This window comes from Schistocerca serialis, chromosome 3, assembly GCF_023864345.2.
Source record: "Schistocerca serialis cubense isolate TAMUIC-IGC-003099 chromosome 3, iqSchSeri2.2, whole genome shotgun sequence".
NCBI classification, from domain to species: Eukaryota; Metazoa; Arthropoda; class Insecta; order Orthoptera; family Acrididae; genus Schistocerca; species Schistocerca serialis.
The window spans coordinates 522,041,321-522,061,939 of NC_064640.1; the positions used below are offsets into that span (position 1 = coordinate 522,041,321).

At 39.2% G+C, this 20,619-nt stretch overlaps 1 protein-coding gene across 3 annotated transcripts in view; it reads left to right on the top strand.

Moving 5' to 3' along the window:
* The window catches only part of LOC126470398 (transcriptional adapter 1-like), a 178,391-nt gene that overhangs the window by 121,523 nt on the left and 36,249 nt on the right, over nucleotides 1–20,619 (top strand). For all 3 annotated transcript variants that reach the window (XM_050098242.1, XM_050098241.1, XM_050098243.1), the window contains 2 exons: nucleotides 123–274; nucleotides 10,600–10,762. In XM_050098242.1, the coding sequence (XP_049954199.1) occupies nucleotides 123–274; nucleotides 10,600–10,762 (315 nt within the window). The remainder of the gene's footprint in view (nucleotides 1–122; nucleotides 275–10,599; nucleotides 10,763–20,619) is intronic.

Sequence of the window (20,619 nt, forward strand, 5' to 3'; positions counted from 1 at the left end):
TGTCAATATATGTATGCATGTGAATGTGTTTGTAACATGCATGCTTCTTTCTTTTACACCTACCTTTTGTCATACATAAATTAGATAAGTTCGCAAACTGATCCATTTCATCTAAATTTCAGGCATTGCTGCGCAACATTATATTTGCAACGATTTGTCGCAGAAAATCCTTTCATGTTCTTGACAGTCGTTCTCCATATGGTGTTAATAAACCATATATTAACAAGTGGCTCAGGAGGAAGCTGGATAAACCTCTTAGGTGTAGTGTTTTAAGGTAAATACATTGATTGTAGTGTTTTATGGTAAATACATTAATAATAATAACAAGAATTCAAATGCTTAGAATAGTTAAATCTTCCAGGAAAAGGGTCACTATGAAACTTTTGCAATGCCAGTAGGTGAATAGAAAGACACCGCACAATTTTGATTAGTTTATTTTCTCTGAAGTACTCACCACAAACAACTTTTGCATTCTTGTAAACTAATTTTGGAAACAATTTTCCACTCATCTTCTTTCAGTGTTGTGAGCTAAAAACTTTTGTGAGGCTTATTAGCTTCTTCAGGACTGGTGAATCAACTTTCATGCAGGTGCTTATTATCACTGTCGGAAATAGAAATAATCTTATGGGGCTAAGCCACAACTCTAAGGTAGATGAACTACAAGTTTGACTTCAGTGGAGCTATATGATAACACTGAGTATGTTACATTCTCACAATGCAGTATCATCCCTTGCAGTCTTGTGCATGGCTGCTTTTCCCCAAACTACTAGAAAAATTTTTGGTGGTAAACCACTGTGTATCTATTCACAGTGGCAGCCTTTCGTCCTCACCTTTGACAGACACAAGTATCTTGTTCAGACCGATAAAATCACATTTCACCTTTAGTGACAATGTCAGGAATAGTTGTAGAGTTACTGTCATGGAATCTGCCCTACATTTCTTCACAGTTTGACATACATGTCCTCCTGCTTATCTATCAAAGAGCGAGATACCTACTGGAATGACGATTTCTTGATTTGAAGAAAATCACGCTGGATTTCAGTCATAGCTAGTGAGCCAGTTTTTGGTGTTACTTAGATGTCCTTAAATGTCTCTCTGTAGCTCATTTTAATCATTTTCCCTACAGTGGTGATGTTTTTTTTTTCCATCATTGCTGTCATCATATATCCACTCCTTCAATGAAGACTAATGTGTGTGTGTGCGTGCGTGTGTGTGTGTGTGTGTGTGTGTGTGTGTGTGTGTGTGTGTGTGTGTAGTGGAAAATTTTCTAAAAGTGCATTCTAAGTGTTGGCTGTCAAATATGCTTCACCTGAGTTGAAATTGTAAAAATGCACCACAGAGAAGTGTTCACTTCCCACCATCATTTGGATGTCATCAGTTCCATAGAGGCAGGAACAGTCACAGCACTTTCAGTGACAATAATAAACCAGGTTAGATGAAACTTTAAAGGCTATTTGTGCAAAAAACTGTGGTCAGCTGTGCTTCTAGAAAGTGAAATAGTGAAGTGTGACAAAAGGTTTCTCAAAACTTTCCTAGTGACCTTCAGTTGCTGTATGTGCAGAAATTCAATTTTAGATATCATGGATATCAATCACTCAATCTAAAGGCAGATGTTTTATTCATAAATATATATGGCAAATAATATTCTGATTGCTTGGTAATTACAGAAGTCATCTCTTTCAGTTTCAAATGCTATTCAGAAATGGAAGAAGAAAATATTAGTATACAATCGGAGGGGTTACCAGTATTTAGTAACTATAATGGAATTTGCATCAGAGAAAAGAATAATCTATATAGAGCAAGCTATTATGCTCAGTGCTCTGTGGTGCAGAAGAGGAGTCAACTTACTAATTACTGAAATGGGAACTATTGGAGCAGTGCTGACAGACAAATAGATTAGAAAACAGACAGGGAAGAAAAGTTGCTCCATCAGACCAGAACAGACAGACATAAGGACTTTGAAGTAAATTGATAGATATTGTGGAAGTAAATTGACTGATATTGTGATCCCATTTTCAGGGAACTGTTAGTAATTCACAGAGGAGAGTGGATACCTTGGCATATTCCAAAATTCTTTACTACTTTCAAAAATTGATTTGTGAACACAGAGTAATTTGTGTCACAGTATGTTAAACAGCTGTGGTTACAAGTTTAAGCCTAAAAGGTCAGGTGTAGAAAGGTGATACCCTTGAAATACTTAAAATGACGAGAAATACTACTCTACTGACTGCAGAACCTGAATGGAGGTGTCAGTGTACTCCCATCTTCTCCAACACAGCTTCCCCTATATAAGGAAAAGTCTCAGGAAAGACTAACAGTGAAAAGAGGCTTCAGTACTTGTCTGCACCTAGTGGAACGTCTATAGTTGATGACTTATCACAAAAATAAGCTGAGCTGTGTACAATTCTGGAGACACTGGAACAGATGATGTGATGTGCCACTGAGGGAAAAGATTTATCATATGGTCCTATCCCGTTAGTACCAAGTAACTATTGCAAAAGATTTTTGTAGAAGAGAGAAGATGTCAAACATCCAATACTCTTTTTTTTTTTACACACAATTGCAGTGGTATAGTGGTATGTGTTGTAATCCAGGGTAACAAACAAGTAAATGTAGCAGTCAAAGAAATCTGCAGGGAACACAGTGGCGCTCCATTTTTGGCTGTCATATCTTTAATGAATTGGAAACTTGTGTGAGCAGGAGGGGAAGTGGCTGGAAAAGAGGGACTCTTGGCTGCAATCAGTAAAACAAAGTGTCTAGCCTTCTTGTACCTTTATGGTCTCCAGCTGCTCTACACAGGGCACTGCTTGCATGTCGTTTTACACACTAATAAGAAGAATCGTCAGTTTTCTGGGCTTGTGCTGTACATATCGCTGCATGTTACATTTTGAGTCCTTATTATAGGGACCTCTTATCTGAAATGGGAACCTGGCCGATTTTAGATGAAAATGACACAAAATTCAAAATGTTTTGTGTTTTCTAAACTCCCGTCTAAACTTTTAGGTTGAATCAAGTGCCCACTTTCCCATTCCTCTCTCCACCCTTATGTCCAAGACTCTTGTTCATAACAGAAGGAAAAGAAAGAGGCAGGTTTCACAGTTAGATGACTCCCAGATTGCTCCCAATTTTAATTTATAAGGATATCTTCTGGTGACTTTACTTATCACAGTTCACTTTGCCAATAGCATAATGAAGCATAGGTGGCTATGTTGGTGAAAAACACATAACTGTTCTTAGTTATTTCCACACATCTCATCTACGTTCTTCTGAAATTGTGACAGATTGGTTTTTAACAGTAACAATATGCTGAAGCTGCATAATACCGCAAAACCAATTTAGTTTTAAAGGCCTCACCAGTCTCTTAGTGCCAATTCTCCATCCCTGTTTGCTTTTGTCAGATATTGCTATGGACAGTGCATATAATGAGTCACAAAATTGAAATGTTGTATTCCTGTCAGTAGATCTGTGCCTCCAAAATGGAAACTTTGAAGCTTTTCTCCACAGTTGGTGTGTTACTCTGTTTTCCTGTTCTGTCCATGCACACATTACTTATCACAAATTTTTGGCGATTTATCATTCCCGTTGCATATTTTTCTGCACCATTTGTGATATGAGAGGAAACATGACAAGTGGCACCTATGTTTATAGCCCAGCATCCAGAAAATGGTTTCAGATGGTCCTAGTTGACACTAATTTTGCAAATTAGTCCTAATTTCTGCAGTGGTTTCCGTGTGATCAGCAATGGCTGCTCATATTTGGTAAACAGTCCAGGCATGACTCTGTCTGCTTCTGCCATCTGCAACCAGTGTGAGAAACACGTGCTCTTTCCTTGTACTGTTGACACCATTCCCAACATACAGCTGACACATCATATAGAATGTATTAAACAATTATTTGGAAGGCCTACAATATGACGCCATTGAATTTCAGTTAACAGGAACAGCACAAATTGTGCCTCTCAGCAGTGCCTTGATATGTCTGCAATGTTTTCTAACCCAGTGTTATTGTCATAAAAACAGATTAGTCTTTCAGAAAGTCCAGTGCAGCTGTTTTTGGTTCAGCAATTTCTTAGACATTAGGTGAGTCCTACTCTGTCCTCAACATAATGGTTTGAAACATCAACTTTAGTGCCCACTATCAGTGTCCCATGCAAATATGGTACAGTAAAACTCCTCTTTTACACTTTTCAACTGACTTTTAAAAAATGGTGTCAATTGTGGGAAATGTAGATGGTGGGAAGTTACTTTTGAAGTACATACAAAAGTTTTTACATTTTACGATCACATTAGTAGCTCATACTATTTTATGAAGAAAAAAAAAATCCAGAATTCTTGTTCGTAACAATTTCGCATGGTGAATTCTTTCTATCTGGCTTTCTGCTTCATAAATAAACTCAAAAATTTTGGTGCCTACATAAAAATTTTAGCATTAGTCCAAAAGCAATTACAAGACCGGGACATATGTTACATATATACATATGGCATCAAACAGTAGACAAGAAGTATATCTATAATTAGTTTATAAAATTTGCTACATTGTATGCTAAATATGACATTTTAAGAAAAATATGCAAAACATGGGATAGTAGTTGGCAACAGATCATTTTGACTGTTTATGTAATATGACACACCCAGAATTACATTCTACAAATTTCATCACGAGGTTAAATGTATGTAGATACAAGACAACATAGTAAAATATAATTCTGTACTTCATAATATAGAATGGAATGTGCAGTTAAATGTTAATTATGCTGTAAGGTCCCATGCTAATAAACACCTTGGGAATCGGGACATGCTGAATGAAGTACCAAAAATGTGTGACAGTTATGATAGTATTAAATGTTTGTGCTTTGCTATTAGTTCCTAACCTGACCACCACTTCAGAAATTGCTAAATATTCCAAAAACAGCAGCATGCCGTACACCACATGATAACATCTCCCTGCAAATCAGATTGCAGAGTGGCCCACCATGCAGCAGTCCAAACCCATGGGCTTTGCTGGTCTGACACACCTCATTCCATGTTAAATAGCTCTGTGCTGGCTCAGCCTCAGCCAATACCACTTTGACTATTAAATGCTTTGGCCCCACCCAACAGCAGTGGATGGGCTGCATTGTACACACTGGCAAATATGCATACTGCACTCAGGATGGTGGTGCACTAGTACAGCTGTGGTCAGACTTGCAGCTGGTTGGATGTGGCCAAGTTTACATTCAAGGTGGATGTGCATTGCGCACACAGCCAACTTTAGCCATCTGTCTTGTCTGGCCAGTATTTTGTCATGCAAACAGCGATCAGCCATTGACCCCACTGCGACCAAAGTTGTATGCAGTTGCAAGGAACAGTGTGTATGCTATACTGCCAGTGTGGGGCCAGCCATCAATGCGATTCCAGTGGTGTGGATTTTTTACATTTGATTTTTTGTTGATGTGTTGCTGTAGAAGGATCTTTCTGTCATCATGGACTTTGATACAGAAAAAAATATTATAAAATTTAGGAAGATATCTGCTCCAGGAAGTTTGTCATCCAAAGGACATGTAGTAGACAAGAACCAGCAAAAGAAAACGTGATAGAAAATGACTGATGTTTGGTGGAAGTGGATGTACAAATCCACAGGAATAAAACACACCTTTTTTTATATTTTATTAACACAACATCTACATTTAATTCAGAAAATGTTATCCAACTGACGTGGCAGAGCACCTTTACCTACAAAGTAATTGGTAAACACGTTTCTGTAGTGTGAGCTGGGTCTATGACTATATTCATTGTGTAATACCCTCTCATGAATTGAAAGATACTGGTATAGGGTATCAGTAAGTGGTACACCATCTCTGGTTCATACATAGTTTTGTAGAATACAACATGCCATAACAGTCTCTACAGTGATATTGTCTACATTCAGGGGCTTGTGAAATATCCTCCACTTACATGCCACCATCTGCCACAGACACTCAGCTAATCATCTTGTTCAAGAATGATGATAGTTCAGCACCGTTTGTTTCACAAAAAAAAGTAACAACCATTCCCTTTGTAGAGGGGATTGCAACATAAGGATGTACCCATTATGTTTTCTCCTTTCATTTCGGCTCACAATTCCACAGCTGTCACCATAACCCCCAACATGTGATGACTGAAATGCAGCCAATTCGCTGCCAGACATGCCACCAGTTACAGCTCTGGTTGTAGAAGCTGTGGCCACAGCCAGCCATAGGTTCATTTGACATACTTTTTTATTCCTGAATATCTTGACTGAATATCTTGACTGAATTTGTTACATAAATATTAAGTGACCACAGTGAGTGTGTGATGAAGACTTTACTTGTTACTGACATAACAAGATATTGGACTTTTAGTTCTAATGATAAGTCATTACACTCAAAATTCATCACAAGTGATCAAGGCACTTGTGAATAAAACAAGTCATTTTCTAAATACTAAACAGGATTGTCTGACATTGAAATAAAACTGCCAGTATCATCCTTGCTGCTCAGTAATAATTTGTATGTAATGTGAGTTTTATTTCTCTTCAGTAAATTAAAAGTAATTTTAAAGGAAGTGTAGGTAAGTCAAATGTACACAACAAAATGTGCAATAAACAAAAAAAATTTACAGCTACAAACAATGTAAAATGAAACTTTGTGTGCAAAAAGGGTTTCAGGATATTTTTTCACTCACTTGTCTCTGTTACAATTACTGTGAATAAAAAGAAGTGCATCAACATTGTCCTGATGTAAAAGTGGTTGTCTTGGTGTTGAGAATGAAACTGGCAGAAATAAAATTTCTTTCATAAGACAAGTTGGGTGATTTTATACACAGTATTTTCTGGCACTCTTCTGAAGAACTGAAAAATTTTGTGCAGTCATTCTGCAGCAAGAAACCATATTTTCTTCCATTTTGTAGTTTGGAATTATGTGTGTCTCTAAGTCACCTGTTAGCGTAAGACTGTCATTTACATCTGCCCACAAAGCAAACTTCTTCACTTTCCATGGTAGTGTACTTTTTGTGTAATTTCGTGAAAGAATTGCTTGTTGGTGGCATCTGCATGACTCACTCTAATGATTTTTATCTAATTGGAAAAATAGAAAAGCTTTTTAATACAACCACAATGTGAGCCCTAAAGTGAAAAATACTATCAAAAATACAACAATATTCTATTGTTGAAGGAATTTGAACTGTTTCATTGAATTTCAGGACTTCCCCAATGTCACCCACAGATTATGTTAAATGATCTGATAAAGTATTCCCATATATTTGATTGTTCTTTAGGTGAGGAAACACCAAATCAGACCCTATGAGGTCTGTACTTTCTTCTGTGGCCAATCTTGGTTTTGATTGACAGTTGACAGTTCCATTTGGAAATGGCCACTGGGGACAATAAACATAGCAATAAATATATTGTACGTCTTAACTGTGCCATGACTTCTCACCTTTTTAACTGTGCCATGACTTCTCACCTCATGACTTCTCACCTCTTCTCTTCAGATGTCATTTTTAGATGTTGATATGGTGGCCAGAGAATAGTTGCTGGTTCATTGTACCTCTGAACAATTAAATTTTCCACTAAGGCATTTACATAGAAGTCCTATTTAGAGGCTTCTCTGTCTTGAGGTGCCTGAATCAAATGCTGCAATAATGTCATATTCCATGGCAACAGTGTAGGTGATTTCTGATTCCTTGCATCCATGAAAGTCCTCACGTTTCAAAAGGTTTGCTATAAAGTAAATGTTAACATATAAGAATTACGATAATGTGATAGCATATATACCGTGAGAAGAGAAATTAGTTCATTCATCAGTATGCTATTAATTTCTTCAGTTTGGCCTATTTCTCCCTTCTCAGAGGTCAAATCAAAAAAATCCAAACTTGTGCTCCGTATCGAATTACGTCATTGTTGGTGGAATGTTAAACCCTAATCTTCCTTCTTCTTCAGAGAGCTTTAATGACACAAGTCAAAATATTGACTGTCTTCTGATCCTAACAGTCAACCCTGTATTCCAGTGAGTATCGCTGGACTTTTTCACTGTTATTGTAAGAGCAGGGAGGCCTTTCTTTGTGTAAATTACAAGTTGAAATGTTATAAATTGTGGACAGTTGATGCCTATCTTGTCCTTATTAAAAGCATTTTGTAGAATTGTATTTTACATAGCACAGGAACAATTCAATCATGAATAATCACGCAGTGCAGATAACATCGAGCTTTTAACACTTTGCCCGCATCTCGTGGTCGTGCGGTAGCGTTCTCGCTTCCCACACCCGGGTTCGATTCCCGGCGGGGTCAGGGATTTTCTCTGCCTCGTGATGGCTGGGTGTTGTGTGATGTCCTTAGGTTAGTTAGGTTTAAGTAGTTCTAAGTTCTAGGGGACTGATGACCATAGATGTTAAGTCCCATAGTGCTCAGAGCCATTTTTTTAACACTTTGTGCCATGTACCATGTGGGGATACTTTTCTGTAAGTCACTCCAGTGTTAACTTGTGTCTCAAGATCCAAAAAACATCCATCCCCTACAGTTCCATACAGCACATAGCCACACATTTAGCAATAATCATTCCCTGGGCAGGTTTAGGAAGTTGTTTCTTGTCAGCACAAGACACTTGCTTATTAGACACATATGGGCAGCAAGAAATGTGCAAAGTGCCACTTTACCCTTTTCCATGAGTGTAAATTTCTCTCCACAGTGAACAGCAAACAGAACTAACATTTTCCTCATTGCTATCCTTTACAGGCTTAAATACTGCCCAAGTTGAACTTTTAAGGTTCATTTCGGGCTTTTACTTCATTTTTTATTGATTTGCTCTTCTTCCTTTGCAAACCATGTTTTCCATCGAAAAAAAGAAGAAAATAAAATGGAAAATTTAGTGATAACATTAATTAGCATACACACGTGTCACTCTAAGCACCGCCCTACTTGCTGTTCATAGACCTTAGCTCACAATGGCAGTCAGTACTACCACCAGCCTGTAGTGCATGGTGTTTGCATCCAGTCCTGCTCAGCCTGTACTGTAACATCACGGGCTTGCTTCGTCCAAGACCACTGTAGCTCAGTACAGCCAAAGCCGGTGGTCGGGGGCCCTTGCTGCAAATCACAGTTGATGCATTTTTTTAATGAAATAATATGCCAACAATTCCCATGTCATACATAGTGGTAGTACAAAGTGTTGTCTCCACCCCTCCCTCCTCCTCTCTGCCCTGTGTGCAAGAGATACCACATCTGCAATGGTTCAAAGATAGTTTATATAATAGTTCATATTGTATCTGCAAGAGGTGCTACCATAGCTCATGTTTATTGTTGCCAGCTTTTTTTCTGTTTGGACTAATTCTGATGTTTTATCCCAACCTAAAACTTAGTTCGATAACACAACTATGAGCAACACTACAGACAGTATAGTTGTTATTAGATTCACAGTGTTGAAAACAAAGCACTAGTGACAGAAATTGTTCTAACTTTTAAAGACTTCTACTACTGATTCAGAAGGTGAGAGGCCAGAGCTCAACAGAGTTCATTGTGAAATGTTTCTAGGCACCACATAAAAGCCAAATCCTTATCAGCATCATTATGTCCCAGTTATATGTTTTTGTTTCTGTATATTAACATTGTTTCATTAGGTATAAAAAGCAGATACTTACAATTATAACACAAAATTTGGTGGGAATTAACATTCTGAACATAGAGAATTTGAAGGAACTGATAGAACATGCCATAAACAGTGGGAAAACATTAATTCCAGGAACATTAAAGGGGGTTATGCTTAATTTATATATGTATTTAGAGGTCTTCATTTTCCAATAATTTATTCTTGCCATATGTCCTTTATGCACCATATGGGAGACTTATGAGCATGTCCTAATTGTTTCATACTAATATTTTCATGGGACTGCATTACATACATATTTTGTGCTAAAGAATAAATTGGGAGGTCACTAGTTACAATTTCATTTATTGCGGGGAGTACTGTTGAGTGTCCATAGTGAACAAATGATTCTTCCACTCACATGTTGTGGTATCTGTCAGCTTTTGTTGTTTGTGTGACCTCTGCTTCTTTCTACACCAGCAACCTGGAATTTTGTATAAGTGTATCATCCTCCTCTCACTTGTGCTGGTCCAGTACTAATGTAGAAAAATAGATTACTAAATTGAGCAGTTATAATATCAGTAGCAACAGGACCTGCAGAAAGATAGTCATAATGGAAGTCATAGTTTTTTTTCCCAAGGAGTTGACATATCTCACTTTCAATGTAAATTTAATTATAGTCTGCAGATTTTTGTAACATTTGGATTTATGCCAACTTTTAATCTGTCTGTCTCTGTGCCCATTTCTGCATGTTATTGCTGTTATTGGTTTTAAATCAGCAGAACTAGTTTGCTCAGAATGAAATCTTACATAGTTATAAAACCAGTAATCAACACAACATAATTATATGCCTGTGCTTCAAGTACTTTTTTTTCTCCAGGTGTAAAGTAATTCTCATTCTTACTGTTCATATTTTGTATTTTACTGGAAGTGTTGAATCAGACGGAGTTAGTGTTTTGCACAGTTAGAGGTGCCCTATTTATGTGATTTGGACACATTTGAAAGACTAAAATATCATATTTTAGGGGAAAGCCTGATGAAAAGGGAGCATCATGCAGCAGACTTAGAATTCTTGGACCAACATACGAAGAAATGGAGCAACGTTATATATTTGAACTCGCATGTTCATCTCGGCAGCCTCCACCCAACAGGCCAATAAGCTTATATGACCTACTTGAAACAGTGCAGGTTAGTAAAAAGTTTTCATGTTTATAATTCTACTATATTGAAAGCTGTGCATTAGCATTCATTTGCATTTAGGGAGGAAGAAGCTGCTGCCAAGTAACAAATGTGCTAAAGAGTGCTGTCAAAAACAAGTTCAGTGTGACTTGTGACTTGACTTCCTGAGAATGATGTACACTATGTGATATGAAGTATCTGGATACATGTGTGTAATGTAGAATTGACCATTAGATGTCATGAGAGGCAGATACGCCAGTATAAAAGGATGTGGGGAGTATTTTATTGTTAGTAGAGAAAGAGTAACAGCAGAATGGTTGGGTCAGGAGAGCTCAGTGACTTTGAACATGGACTATTCATTGATGTCAGCTGATTAACAAATCTACATTTCAAGCTTCTAAAGCTGCCCAATTTGATTGTTGGTGTGTGACTGTGAAGTGTAAATGTGGAGGAACAACCACAGCTAAACGTAGACCAGCCATATCTCTTATGCTGATTGACAGGGACCATCAAGCATTGTGGAGGATAGTTGTAATAACTTACATAAAAACAGCAGAAGGAATTACTCATGAGTCCAAAGTGCTGCCATCAGTGCAACTAGCACATTCAGCGTAAGGAGCTAAAAAGAATGGGGTGCAATGGTCAAGCAGCAGCTGATCAGCCATACATTTCTGTATCAGTGCTAAACAAAGTTTGAGGTAGTATAGAGAGTGGCATCTCTGGACATAGATGACAGGAGGTGAATGATTTGGAATATGAATCATGCTACAAACTGTAACAATCTGATGGAAGGGTTATGGTTTGATGAATATCTGGAGAACATTATCTGCCATCGTATGTAGTGCCAGCAGTGAAGTATAGAGGAGGTGATGTTACGGTATGGAGTGTTTCTCGTGGTTGTGGTGTGATCCCATTATCGCAAATAAAAAAACACTAAATACGGAAGGATATGAACACATTTTACAGCATTTTGTACTAAGCAAAGTTGAGGAATGGTTCAGAGACAATGATTGACTGTGTCAGTGTGACAATACTTCCATTCATAATGCTGCACCTGTGAGGCTACATTCTTGAAGTGGACTGGCCTGCCCAGAGTCCTGATCTGAACCCCGTGAAACACTTTTGAGATGAGTACGAATGTCGATTTAACTCCAGACCCGAGCATCCCAACATCATTTTCTCTGGTTTCAGTTCTTGATAAGAAATGAGCTGTCATTGCTATACAGACATTCAGATACCTCACTGAAAGTGTCCCCAGCAGAGTTCAAGACATCATAAAGGTGAAGGGTGGACACACCCAATATTAATGTCGATTAATAGGTGTCCGAGTGCTTTTGATCAGATAGTGTAGTGTAATGTAGTGAAAAAACTTTGAGTTACAAAAATTTACATCATAAGAAACTGCCAACTTATATGCTACCTTATTGCAAATATCCTGTCCATGTTGCAGGGTATTTTAGAGGCCATTCACATAAGAAAAAAAAGGATGATTTAGAATTCGTCACCCAGTTGATCAGAGGTTATTGATGCAGATTACCAACTTTTAACTGATAAGGAGAGGGAAGGTAATTAGATGAGTATGTTTCAAAGGAACCATCCTGGCATTTACATGAATACATTTTGAGAAATCACATAAAACCTAAATATGGATGACTGGATGGTAATTTGGACCCCACACCTCCTGACTATGAGTTGAGTGTCTTAACCACTGTACCAACTTACTCAGTCTGTTCAGATAAACTTGTATGCTGGCAATAATGTTCCGTTATTTGTTTAGTAATGTACAGATGAACATGTTGTCCCTTCATGCTAAAATGTTCACAAGCTTCTGTATATTGAACGACGTATCTTATTCTTTCAAATTGGACTCTTTCACTCAGCAGCAGTGGGTGGTGTGACCTGTTTTGAAACTTTGTTGCAGATTGAAACTATGTGTTGGAATTGTACTCAAACTTGGAACCTCACCTTGCATGGGTAATACTCTTACTGATAGGGTGTTGCAAATGCTCATTTCCAGGGCTGTTAGTGTATAATCAGTTCCCTTTATAATGTGACACACACACACACACACACACACACACACACACACACACACACACACACAGAGAGAGAGAGAGAGAGAGAGAGAGAGAGAGAGAGAATGGGGTCAAGTTGTGAGTGCAGTGGGTTAGTGGAGATTGAGGCCAAGAGGATTACAGGAGCAAAGAAACTATTGCAAGGATAACTCTCAGCTGTGTAGTTAAAAAACCTGGGATCTGAATAGCAAAGGCTATGATGCAGCCCACATAAAATGCTGTGCAGAAATTGCAAAAAACCTGGTATACAACATGGCTGCCTTCACTGGTGGCCCTGCCTCTGATGGTATGGAATGGCATAAGCCGGTAATGGGACTAGAGTAGTTTGTGCTGGGTGGGTGGGGGTTGGGAGTGGGATTGGCACAGGGGTGGACCAGGATGTTGCATAGGTTGGATGGGCAGCAGAATACCATTTGAGGGGGAGTTCAAAGGATCGTGAGTAGGATGTCCCTTATTTCTGGACATGATGATAGATAGTCAGAGCTCTGGCGAAGGACATGTTCTGGTTACTTCAGTGTAGGTTGATTTGGCTGACAATGGGGGCATTCCTTTGCAGATGGTTCTTGGGGGTAATGGGAGGATGAGGGGTGAGTGAGGATTGTTGTTGTTGTGGTCTTCAGTCCTGAGACTGGTTTGATGCAGCTCTCCATGCTACTCTATCCTGTGCAAGCTTTTTCATCTCCCAGTACTTACTGCAACCTACATCCTTCTGAATCTGCTTAGTGTATTCATCTCTTGGTCTCCCCCTACGATTTTTACCCTCCACGCTGCCCTCCAATACTAAATTGGTGATCCCTTGATGCCTCAGAACATGTCCTACCAACCGATCCCTTCTTCTGGTCAAGTTGTGCCACAAACTTCTCTTCTCCCCAATCCTATTCAATACTTCCTCATTAGTTATCAGCATTCTTCTGTAGCACCACATTTCGAAAGCTTCTATTCTCTTCTTGTCCAAACTATTTATCGTCCATGTTTCACTTCCATACATGGCTACACTCCATACGAATACTTTCAGAAATGACTTCCTGACACTTAAATCAATACTGGATGTTAACAAATTTCTCTTCTTCAGAAACGCTTTCCTCGCCATTGCCAGCCTACATTTTATATCCTCTCTACTTCGACCATCATCAGTTATTTTGCTCCCCAAATAGCAAAACTCCTTTACTACTTTAAGTGCCTCATTTCCTAATCTAATTCCCTCAGCATCACCTGACTTAATTAGACTACATTCCATTATCCTTGTTTTGCTCTTGTTGATGTTCATCTTATATCCTCCTTTCAAGACACTGTTCATTCCATTCAACTGCTCTTCCAAGTCCTTTGCTGTCTCTGACAGAATTACAATGTCATCGGCGAACCTCAAAGTTTTTATTTCTTCTCCATGAATTTTAATACCCACTCCGAATTTTTCTTTTGTTTCCTTTACTGCTTGCTCAATATACAGATTGAACAACATCGGGGACAGGCTACAACCCTGTCTTACTCCCTTCCCAACCACTGCTTCCCTTTCATGTCCCTCGACTCTTATAACTGCCATCTGGTTTCTGTACAAATTGTAAATAGCCTTTCGCTCCCTGTATTTTACCCCTGCCACCTTTAGAATTTGAAAGAGAGTATTCCAGTCAACATTGTCAAAAGCTTTCTCTAAGTCTACAAATGCTAGAAACGTAGGTTTGCCTTTCCTTAATCTTTCTTCTAAGATAAGTCGTAAGGTCAGTATTGCCTCACGTGTTCCAGTGTTTCTACGGAATCCAAACTGATCTTCCCCGAGGTTGGCTTCTACTAGTTTTTCCATTCGTCTGTAAAGAATTCGTGTTAGTATTTTGCAGCTGTGACTTATTAAGCTGATAGTTCGGTAATTTTCACATCTGTCAACACCTGCTTTCTTTGGGATTGGAATTATTATATTCTTCTTGAAGTCTGAGGGTATTTCGCCTGTTTCATACATCTTGCTCGCCAGATGGTAGAGTTTTGTCAGGACTGGCTCTCCCACGGCCGTCAGTAGTTCCAATGGAATATTGTCTACTCCGGGGGCCTTGTTTCGACTCAGGTCTTTCAGTGCTCTGTCAAACTCTTCACGCAGTATCGTATCTCCCATTTCATCTTCATCTACATCCTCTTCCATTTCCATAATATTGTCCTCAAGTACATCGCCCTTGTATAGACCCTCTATATACTCCTACCACCTTTCTACTTTCCCTTCTTTGCTTAGAACTGGGTTTCCATCTGAGCTCTTGATATTCATACAAGTCGTTCTCTTATCTCCAAAGGTCTCTTTAATTTTCCTGTAGGCGGTATCTATCTTACCCCTAGTGAGATAGGCCTCTACATCCTTACATTTGTCCTCTAGCCATCCCTGCTTAGCCATTTTGCACTTCCTGTCGATATCATTTTTGAGACGTTTGTATTCCTTTTTGCCTGTTTCACTTACTGCATTTTTATATTTTCTCCTTTCATCAATTAAATTCAATATTTCTTCTGTTACCCAAGGATTTCTACTAGCCCTCGTCTTTTTACCTACTTGATCCTCTGCTGCCTTCACATATTCATCCCTCAAAGCTACCCATTCTTCTTCTACTTTATTTATTTCCCCCATTCCTGTCAATTGCTCCCTTATGCTCCCCCTGAATCTCTGTACAACCTCTGGTTCTTTTAGTTTATCCAGGTCCCATCTCCTTAAATTCCCACCTTTTTGCAGTTTCTTCAGTTTTAATCTACAGGTCATAACCAATAGATTGTGGTCAGAGTCCACATCTGCCCCTGGAAATGTCTTACAATTTAAAACCTGGTTCCTAAATCTCTGTCTTACCATTATATAATCTATCTGATACCTTTTAGTATCTCCAGGGTTCTTCCATGTATACAACCTTCTTTCATGATTCTTAAACCAAGTGTTAGTTATGATTATGTTGTGCTCTGTGCAAAATTCTACCAGGCGGCTTCCTCTTTCATTTCTGTCCCCCAATCCATATTCACCTACTATGTTTCCTTCTCTCCCTTTTCCTACACTCGAATTCCAGTCACCCATGACTATTAAATTTTCGTCTCCCTTCACAATCTGAATAATTTCTTTTATTTCATCATACATTTCTTCAATTTCTTCGTCATCTGCAGAGCTAGTTGGCATATAAACTTGTACTACTGTAGTAGGTGTGGGCTTCGTATCTATCTTTGCCACAATAATGCGTTCACTATGCTGTTTGTAGTAGCTTACCCGCATTCCTATTTTCCTATTCATTATTAAACCTACTCCTGCATTACCCCTATTTGATTTTGTGTTTATAACCCTGTAGTCACCTGACCAGAAGTCTTGTTCCTCCTGCCACCGAACTTCACTAATTCCCACTATATCTAACTTCAACCTATCCATTTCCCTTTTTAAATTTTCTAACCTACCTGCCCGATTAAGGGATCTGACATTCCACGCTCCGATCCGTAGAACGCCAGTTTTCTTTCTCCTGATAACGACATCCTCTTGAGTAGTCCCCGCCCGGAGATCCGAATGGGGGACTATTTTACCTCCGGAATATTTTACCCAAGAGGACGCCATCATCATGTAATCATACAGTAAAGCTGCATGCCCTCGGGAAAAATTACGGCTGTAGTTTCCCCTTGCTTTCAGCCGTTCGCAGTACCAGCACAGCAAGGCCGTTTTGGTTATTGTTACAAGGCCAGATCAGTCAATCATCCAGACTGTTGCCCTTGCAACTACTGAAAAGGCTGCTGCCCCTCTTCAGGAACCACACGTTTGTCTGGCCTCTCAACAGATACCCCTCCGTTGTGGTTGCACCTACGGTACGGCTATCTGTATCGCTTAGGCACGCAAGCCTCCCCACCAACGGCAAGGTCCATGGTTCATGGGGGGGTGAGTGAGGATATGGCACAGAAAATCTTCTTATTCACTAGGTTTGGAGGAGGAGGGGGGGGGGGGGGCTGTGCTTGTCTGTTAAGGCCCTTGTGAGACCTTTAGCATACTGAGCAAGGGAGTTTTCATCACTGCAGATACACCATCCATGAGTGGCCAGGAGCTATAGTTGTCAGAATGGAGGTCCTGGTGGTAGTTAGTGGACTTGAAATGGACAGAGGTTTGGATGGAACCATCAGAGGGGTGGAGGTGAGCAGATGGGAGAAAATATATTGAGGCTGTGGAGAAATGAGTATATATTGTCAGGGCCCTGTGTCCAAATCATGAAGATATCATCACTGAACCTGAGCCAGACAATTGGTTTGGGTTTTGGGAGGTTAGGAAGATTTCCTGTACATGACTTGTAAACATATTGGCATAGGAGGGTGCCATGTGGATGCCCATAGCCTTGCAGCGGATTTGTTTATGTATCTTCCCCTCAAAGGAGAAGTAGTTGTGTTGAGGATGTAATTGGCTAGATGAATGAGGAACGAGGTTGTTAATTTGGAGTTGGAAGAATGTTGAGAGAGTTAGTGTTTGATAGCAACAAGGCCTATGCAGCATTTAATGAATGTGATGCGGGCCTGGGTTTTACCTAAGAATAGTGATACTATCTGAACTGATGCAGGTAGATGGAGCAAGATTTCCATGCGGCTTTTCGCGGATGATGCTGTAGTATACAGAGAAGTTGCAGCATTAGAAAATTGTAGCGAAATGCAGGAAGATCTGCAGCGGATAGGCACTTGGTGCAGGGAGTGGCAACTGACCCTTAACATAGACAAATGTAATGTATTGCAAATACATAGAAAGAAGGATCCTTTATTGTATGATTATATGATAGCGGAACAAACACTGGTAGCAGTTACTTCTGTAAAATATCTGGGAGTATGCGTGCGGAACGATTTGAAGTGGAATGATCGTATAAAATTAATTGTTGGTAAGGCGGGTACCAGGTTGAGATTCATTGGGAGAGTGCTTAGAAAATGTAGTCCATCAACAAAGGAGGTGGCTTACAAAACACTTGTTCGACCTATACTTGAGTATTGCTCATCAGTGTGGGATCCATACCAGATCGGTCTGACGGAGGAGATAGAGAAGATCCAAAGAAGAGCGGCGCGTTTCGTCACAGGGTTATTTGGTAACCGTGATAGCGTTACGGAGATGTTTAATAAACTCAAGTGGCAGACTCTGCAAGAGAGGCGCTCTGCATCGCGGTGTAGCTTGCTGTCCAGGTTTCGAGAGGGTGCGTTTCTGGATGAGGTATCGAATATATTGCTTCCCCCTACTTATACCTCCCGAGGAGATCACGAATGTAAAATTAGAGAGATTAGAGCGCGCACGGAGGCTTTCAGACAGTCGTTCTTCCCGCGAACCATACGCGACTGGAACAGGAAAGGGAGGTAATGACAGTGGCACGTAAAGTGCCCTCCACCACACACCATTGGGTGGCTTGCGGAGTATAAATGTAGATGTAGATGTAGATGAAGATTTCATTTGAGATGGCCAGGGGGAAAACACACACACACACACACACACACACACACACACACGGACACGGAGACACGAACACGGACAAATTAATATTTTGGATTGTTATGAAGGGAACGACGTATAACAAGGCACAGGTTTGGAGTATGATAAGACAAGAAGAAATTGTGCTGAGGGCTGGAGGATAGTTCTGTGATGTGCGGGTATTCGATCATACATTAGCTAACATTGTGCATGGGGCAAAAAAAAAGAATAGATCTAAGATTATGATAGGAGCAGTGTGTGAGAGTAATTTGTTGCTTTGATAATGTTAAACTGTGATCCAGCTATTGGGTTGTTCATAGGATGGTGTGCACTACAGTCAAAGTGTCCACGACCGGTGCTATGAGTGGAACAAATGTCCCACGTGATCACACAGGTAGGGGCTTGCAATGCATGTATGTAGCAAAAATGAGAAGGAAAACATAGGGAGAGATATGGATGGACAATTCAAGAGACATACAGCAGATATAAGTTATGAGATGGTAACAAAGATCGGATGACACAAGGTTTAGGACAGAAGAGAGCCACTAGCAAGTATAAAGAGGATAAGGAAAGTTCTGGCAGAATGTAAATAATTTAAGAGTAATGGAGACCATTAACCAAATACTAGAAGATTCTTTCCTTGACAGGCATATGTTTGTGTGCCCTAGCTTGTTAAATGATTCATCCAAAAGCTAGCAAAATTTTCATTCTTTTTTAAAATATTTTCATCATTTGCTGTCACCACATAAACATTGGCAGACATCAGTGGGTAATATGAAGAATGGGATGGAGACTCCTGTTTGCAAGAGGAGTATATTTGGACCTAACGTAACTGTTTAATTTAACTTTGAAAATACCAGCAGATTTTCAAGAGTTACCAGATGCTTCAGAATTCCTAATTCTGCTAAAACCACTCTCTCGTGATGCAATTTCATAGTCTGTGTTATGTCAGGCATCGTATGTGGATCCAGTTAATGTTCCTATTTGAGATATACAACGTTTTTTGTACAATTGTATGGCTAGCTCCAGTTATTGAATTGTTATCTGTATGCATGTATTTATAATAGTGTGGTATGTACAGTTGGTGCAGTCAGAATAACTAAGTGCGAGCATGATAAAGCATTGTTTTCTGATTCTACACACTAAGCCAATGTTGCCACATTCTATCAATCAGAATGTAGTTAAGGGAGGGCTGTTGGATAGGAACTTCCTTCCATCACAAGCTAGGATTTGTCAGTCATGTTATTTTATACATGTTACAGAATCTTATTTTGTGGGTTTACAGGAGTTGCAAAGTGCTTTGTTCATTGACTGGTTAGATACTACTTGCAGTAGGCATTCTAGACAAAGTTTTTCAAATGAAATACCTGAAATACTTCCAGTAACATTTCTTCTCACACACACCGTCTCTCCACAACTGAGTAGCCTCATGCATTGGCAGAGTGTGGCATATTGTGTAAAGGTCTCAAGTTTCTGTATTTAGGAAGCATTAATTATGCCATAATCCCTTGCAACTGCTAGACAATTATTCCAAAGCCAGATTTGCAACTAATGGTTGCTGCTGTGCAGATGCATAACCTGGGGAGCAGCTCTTGGTATTTATGCCTTCATGAACACTCGTAACTCAGCATCAGCCTCAGTTCAGTCTCCTGTACTGTGTTTATTACTGTTCCCTTTATTGTTCAGATTAGTAGCACATTAGTGAAAATCCATCAACAGTAGTGCCTTTTCTTATGCAGTTGGACAACGTCAGATGCAAGTTCTTAAAGAAATTATTCATTGCTACTGCAGTGTTGCTGGATCATGATACACTTACGCGCATTCCAAAAATGCTCTTGTGAGCATCCTCTCACAGATTTTATTGTTTACCTTGTAGAAGCTACAAAGTTGTGCAGTTAGTTAGGTCTTTGTTATAATCCATTAGACATTCATTAACACAGCATTGTTTTTAATAGTTTTATGTTCTAGTGGCTGGGAAACTACATCTTATCTCAGTTGGTATTCTGTGCACATTACTTCTCCCTTTTTTTTCAAAATCCAGTGATGGGAGTAGTTCAAACGTGTCATGTGGAAGTAAACTTTCATAAGTGATCTAGACCAAAGTATTTGAAGTGCAAAGTGGTTGCATACTCATAACTGGAATTTTTTCCATATTAATAAAAATAAAACAGTAATTAGTGTCACAGGTTATCTGTATGATCTGAAATATATATGCTGACAGAACAAGTTTGTGCATGCTAAGTATTATAATTTTCATTACACATTCACATAAGGGAGAGTCATATTCAATTGAGACAGATGAAAAAAGTAAGTAAACTATTTATTATTTCAAAAGTAATCACCATAACTGTTAATGCATTTATTCCTCTGTG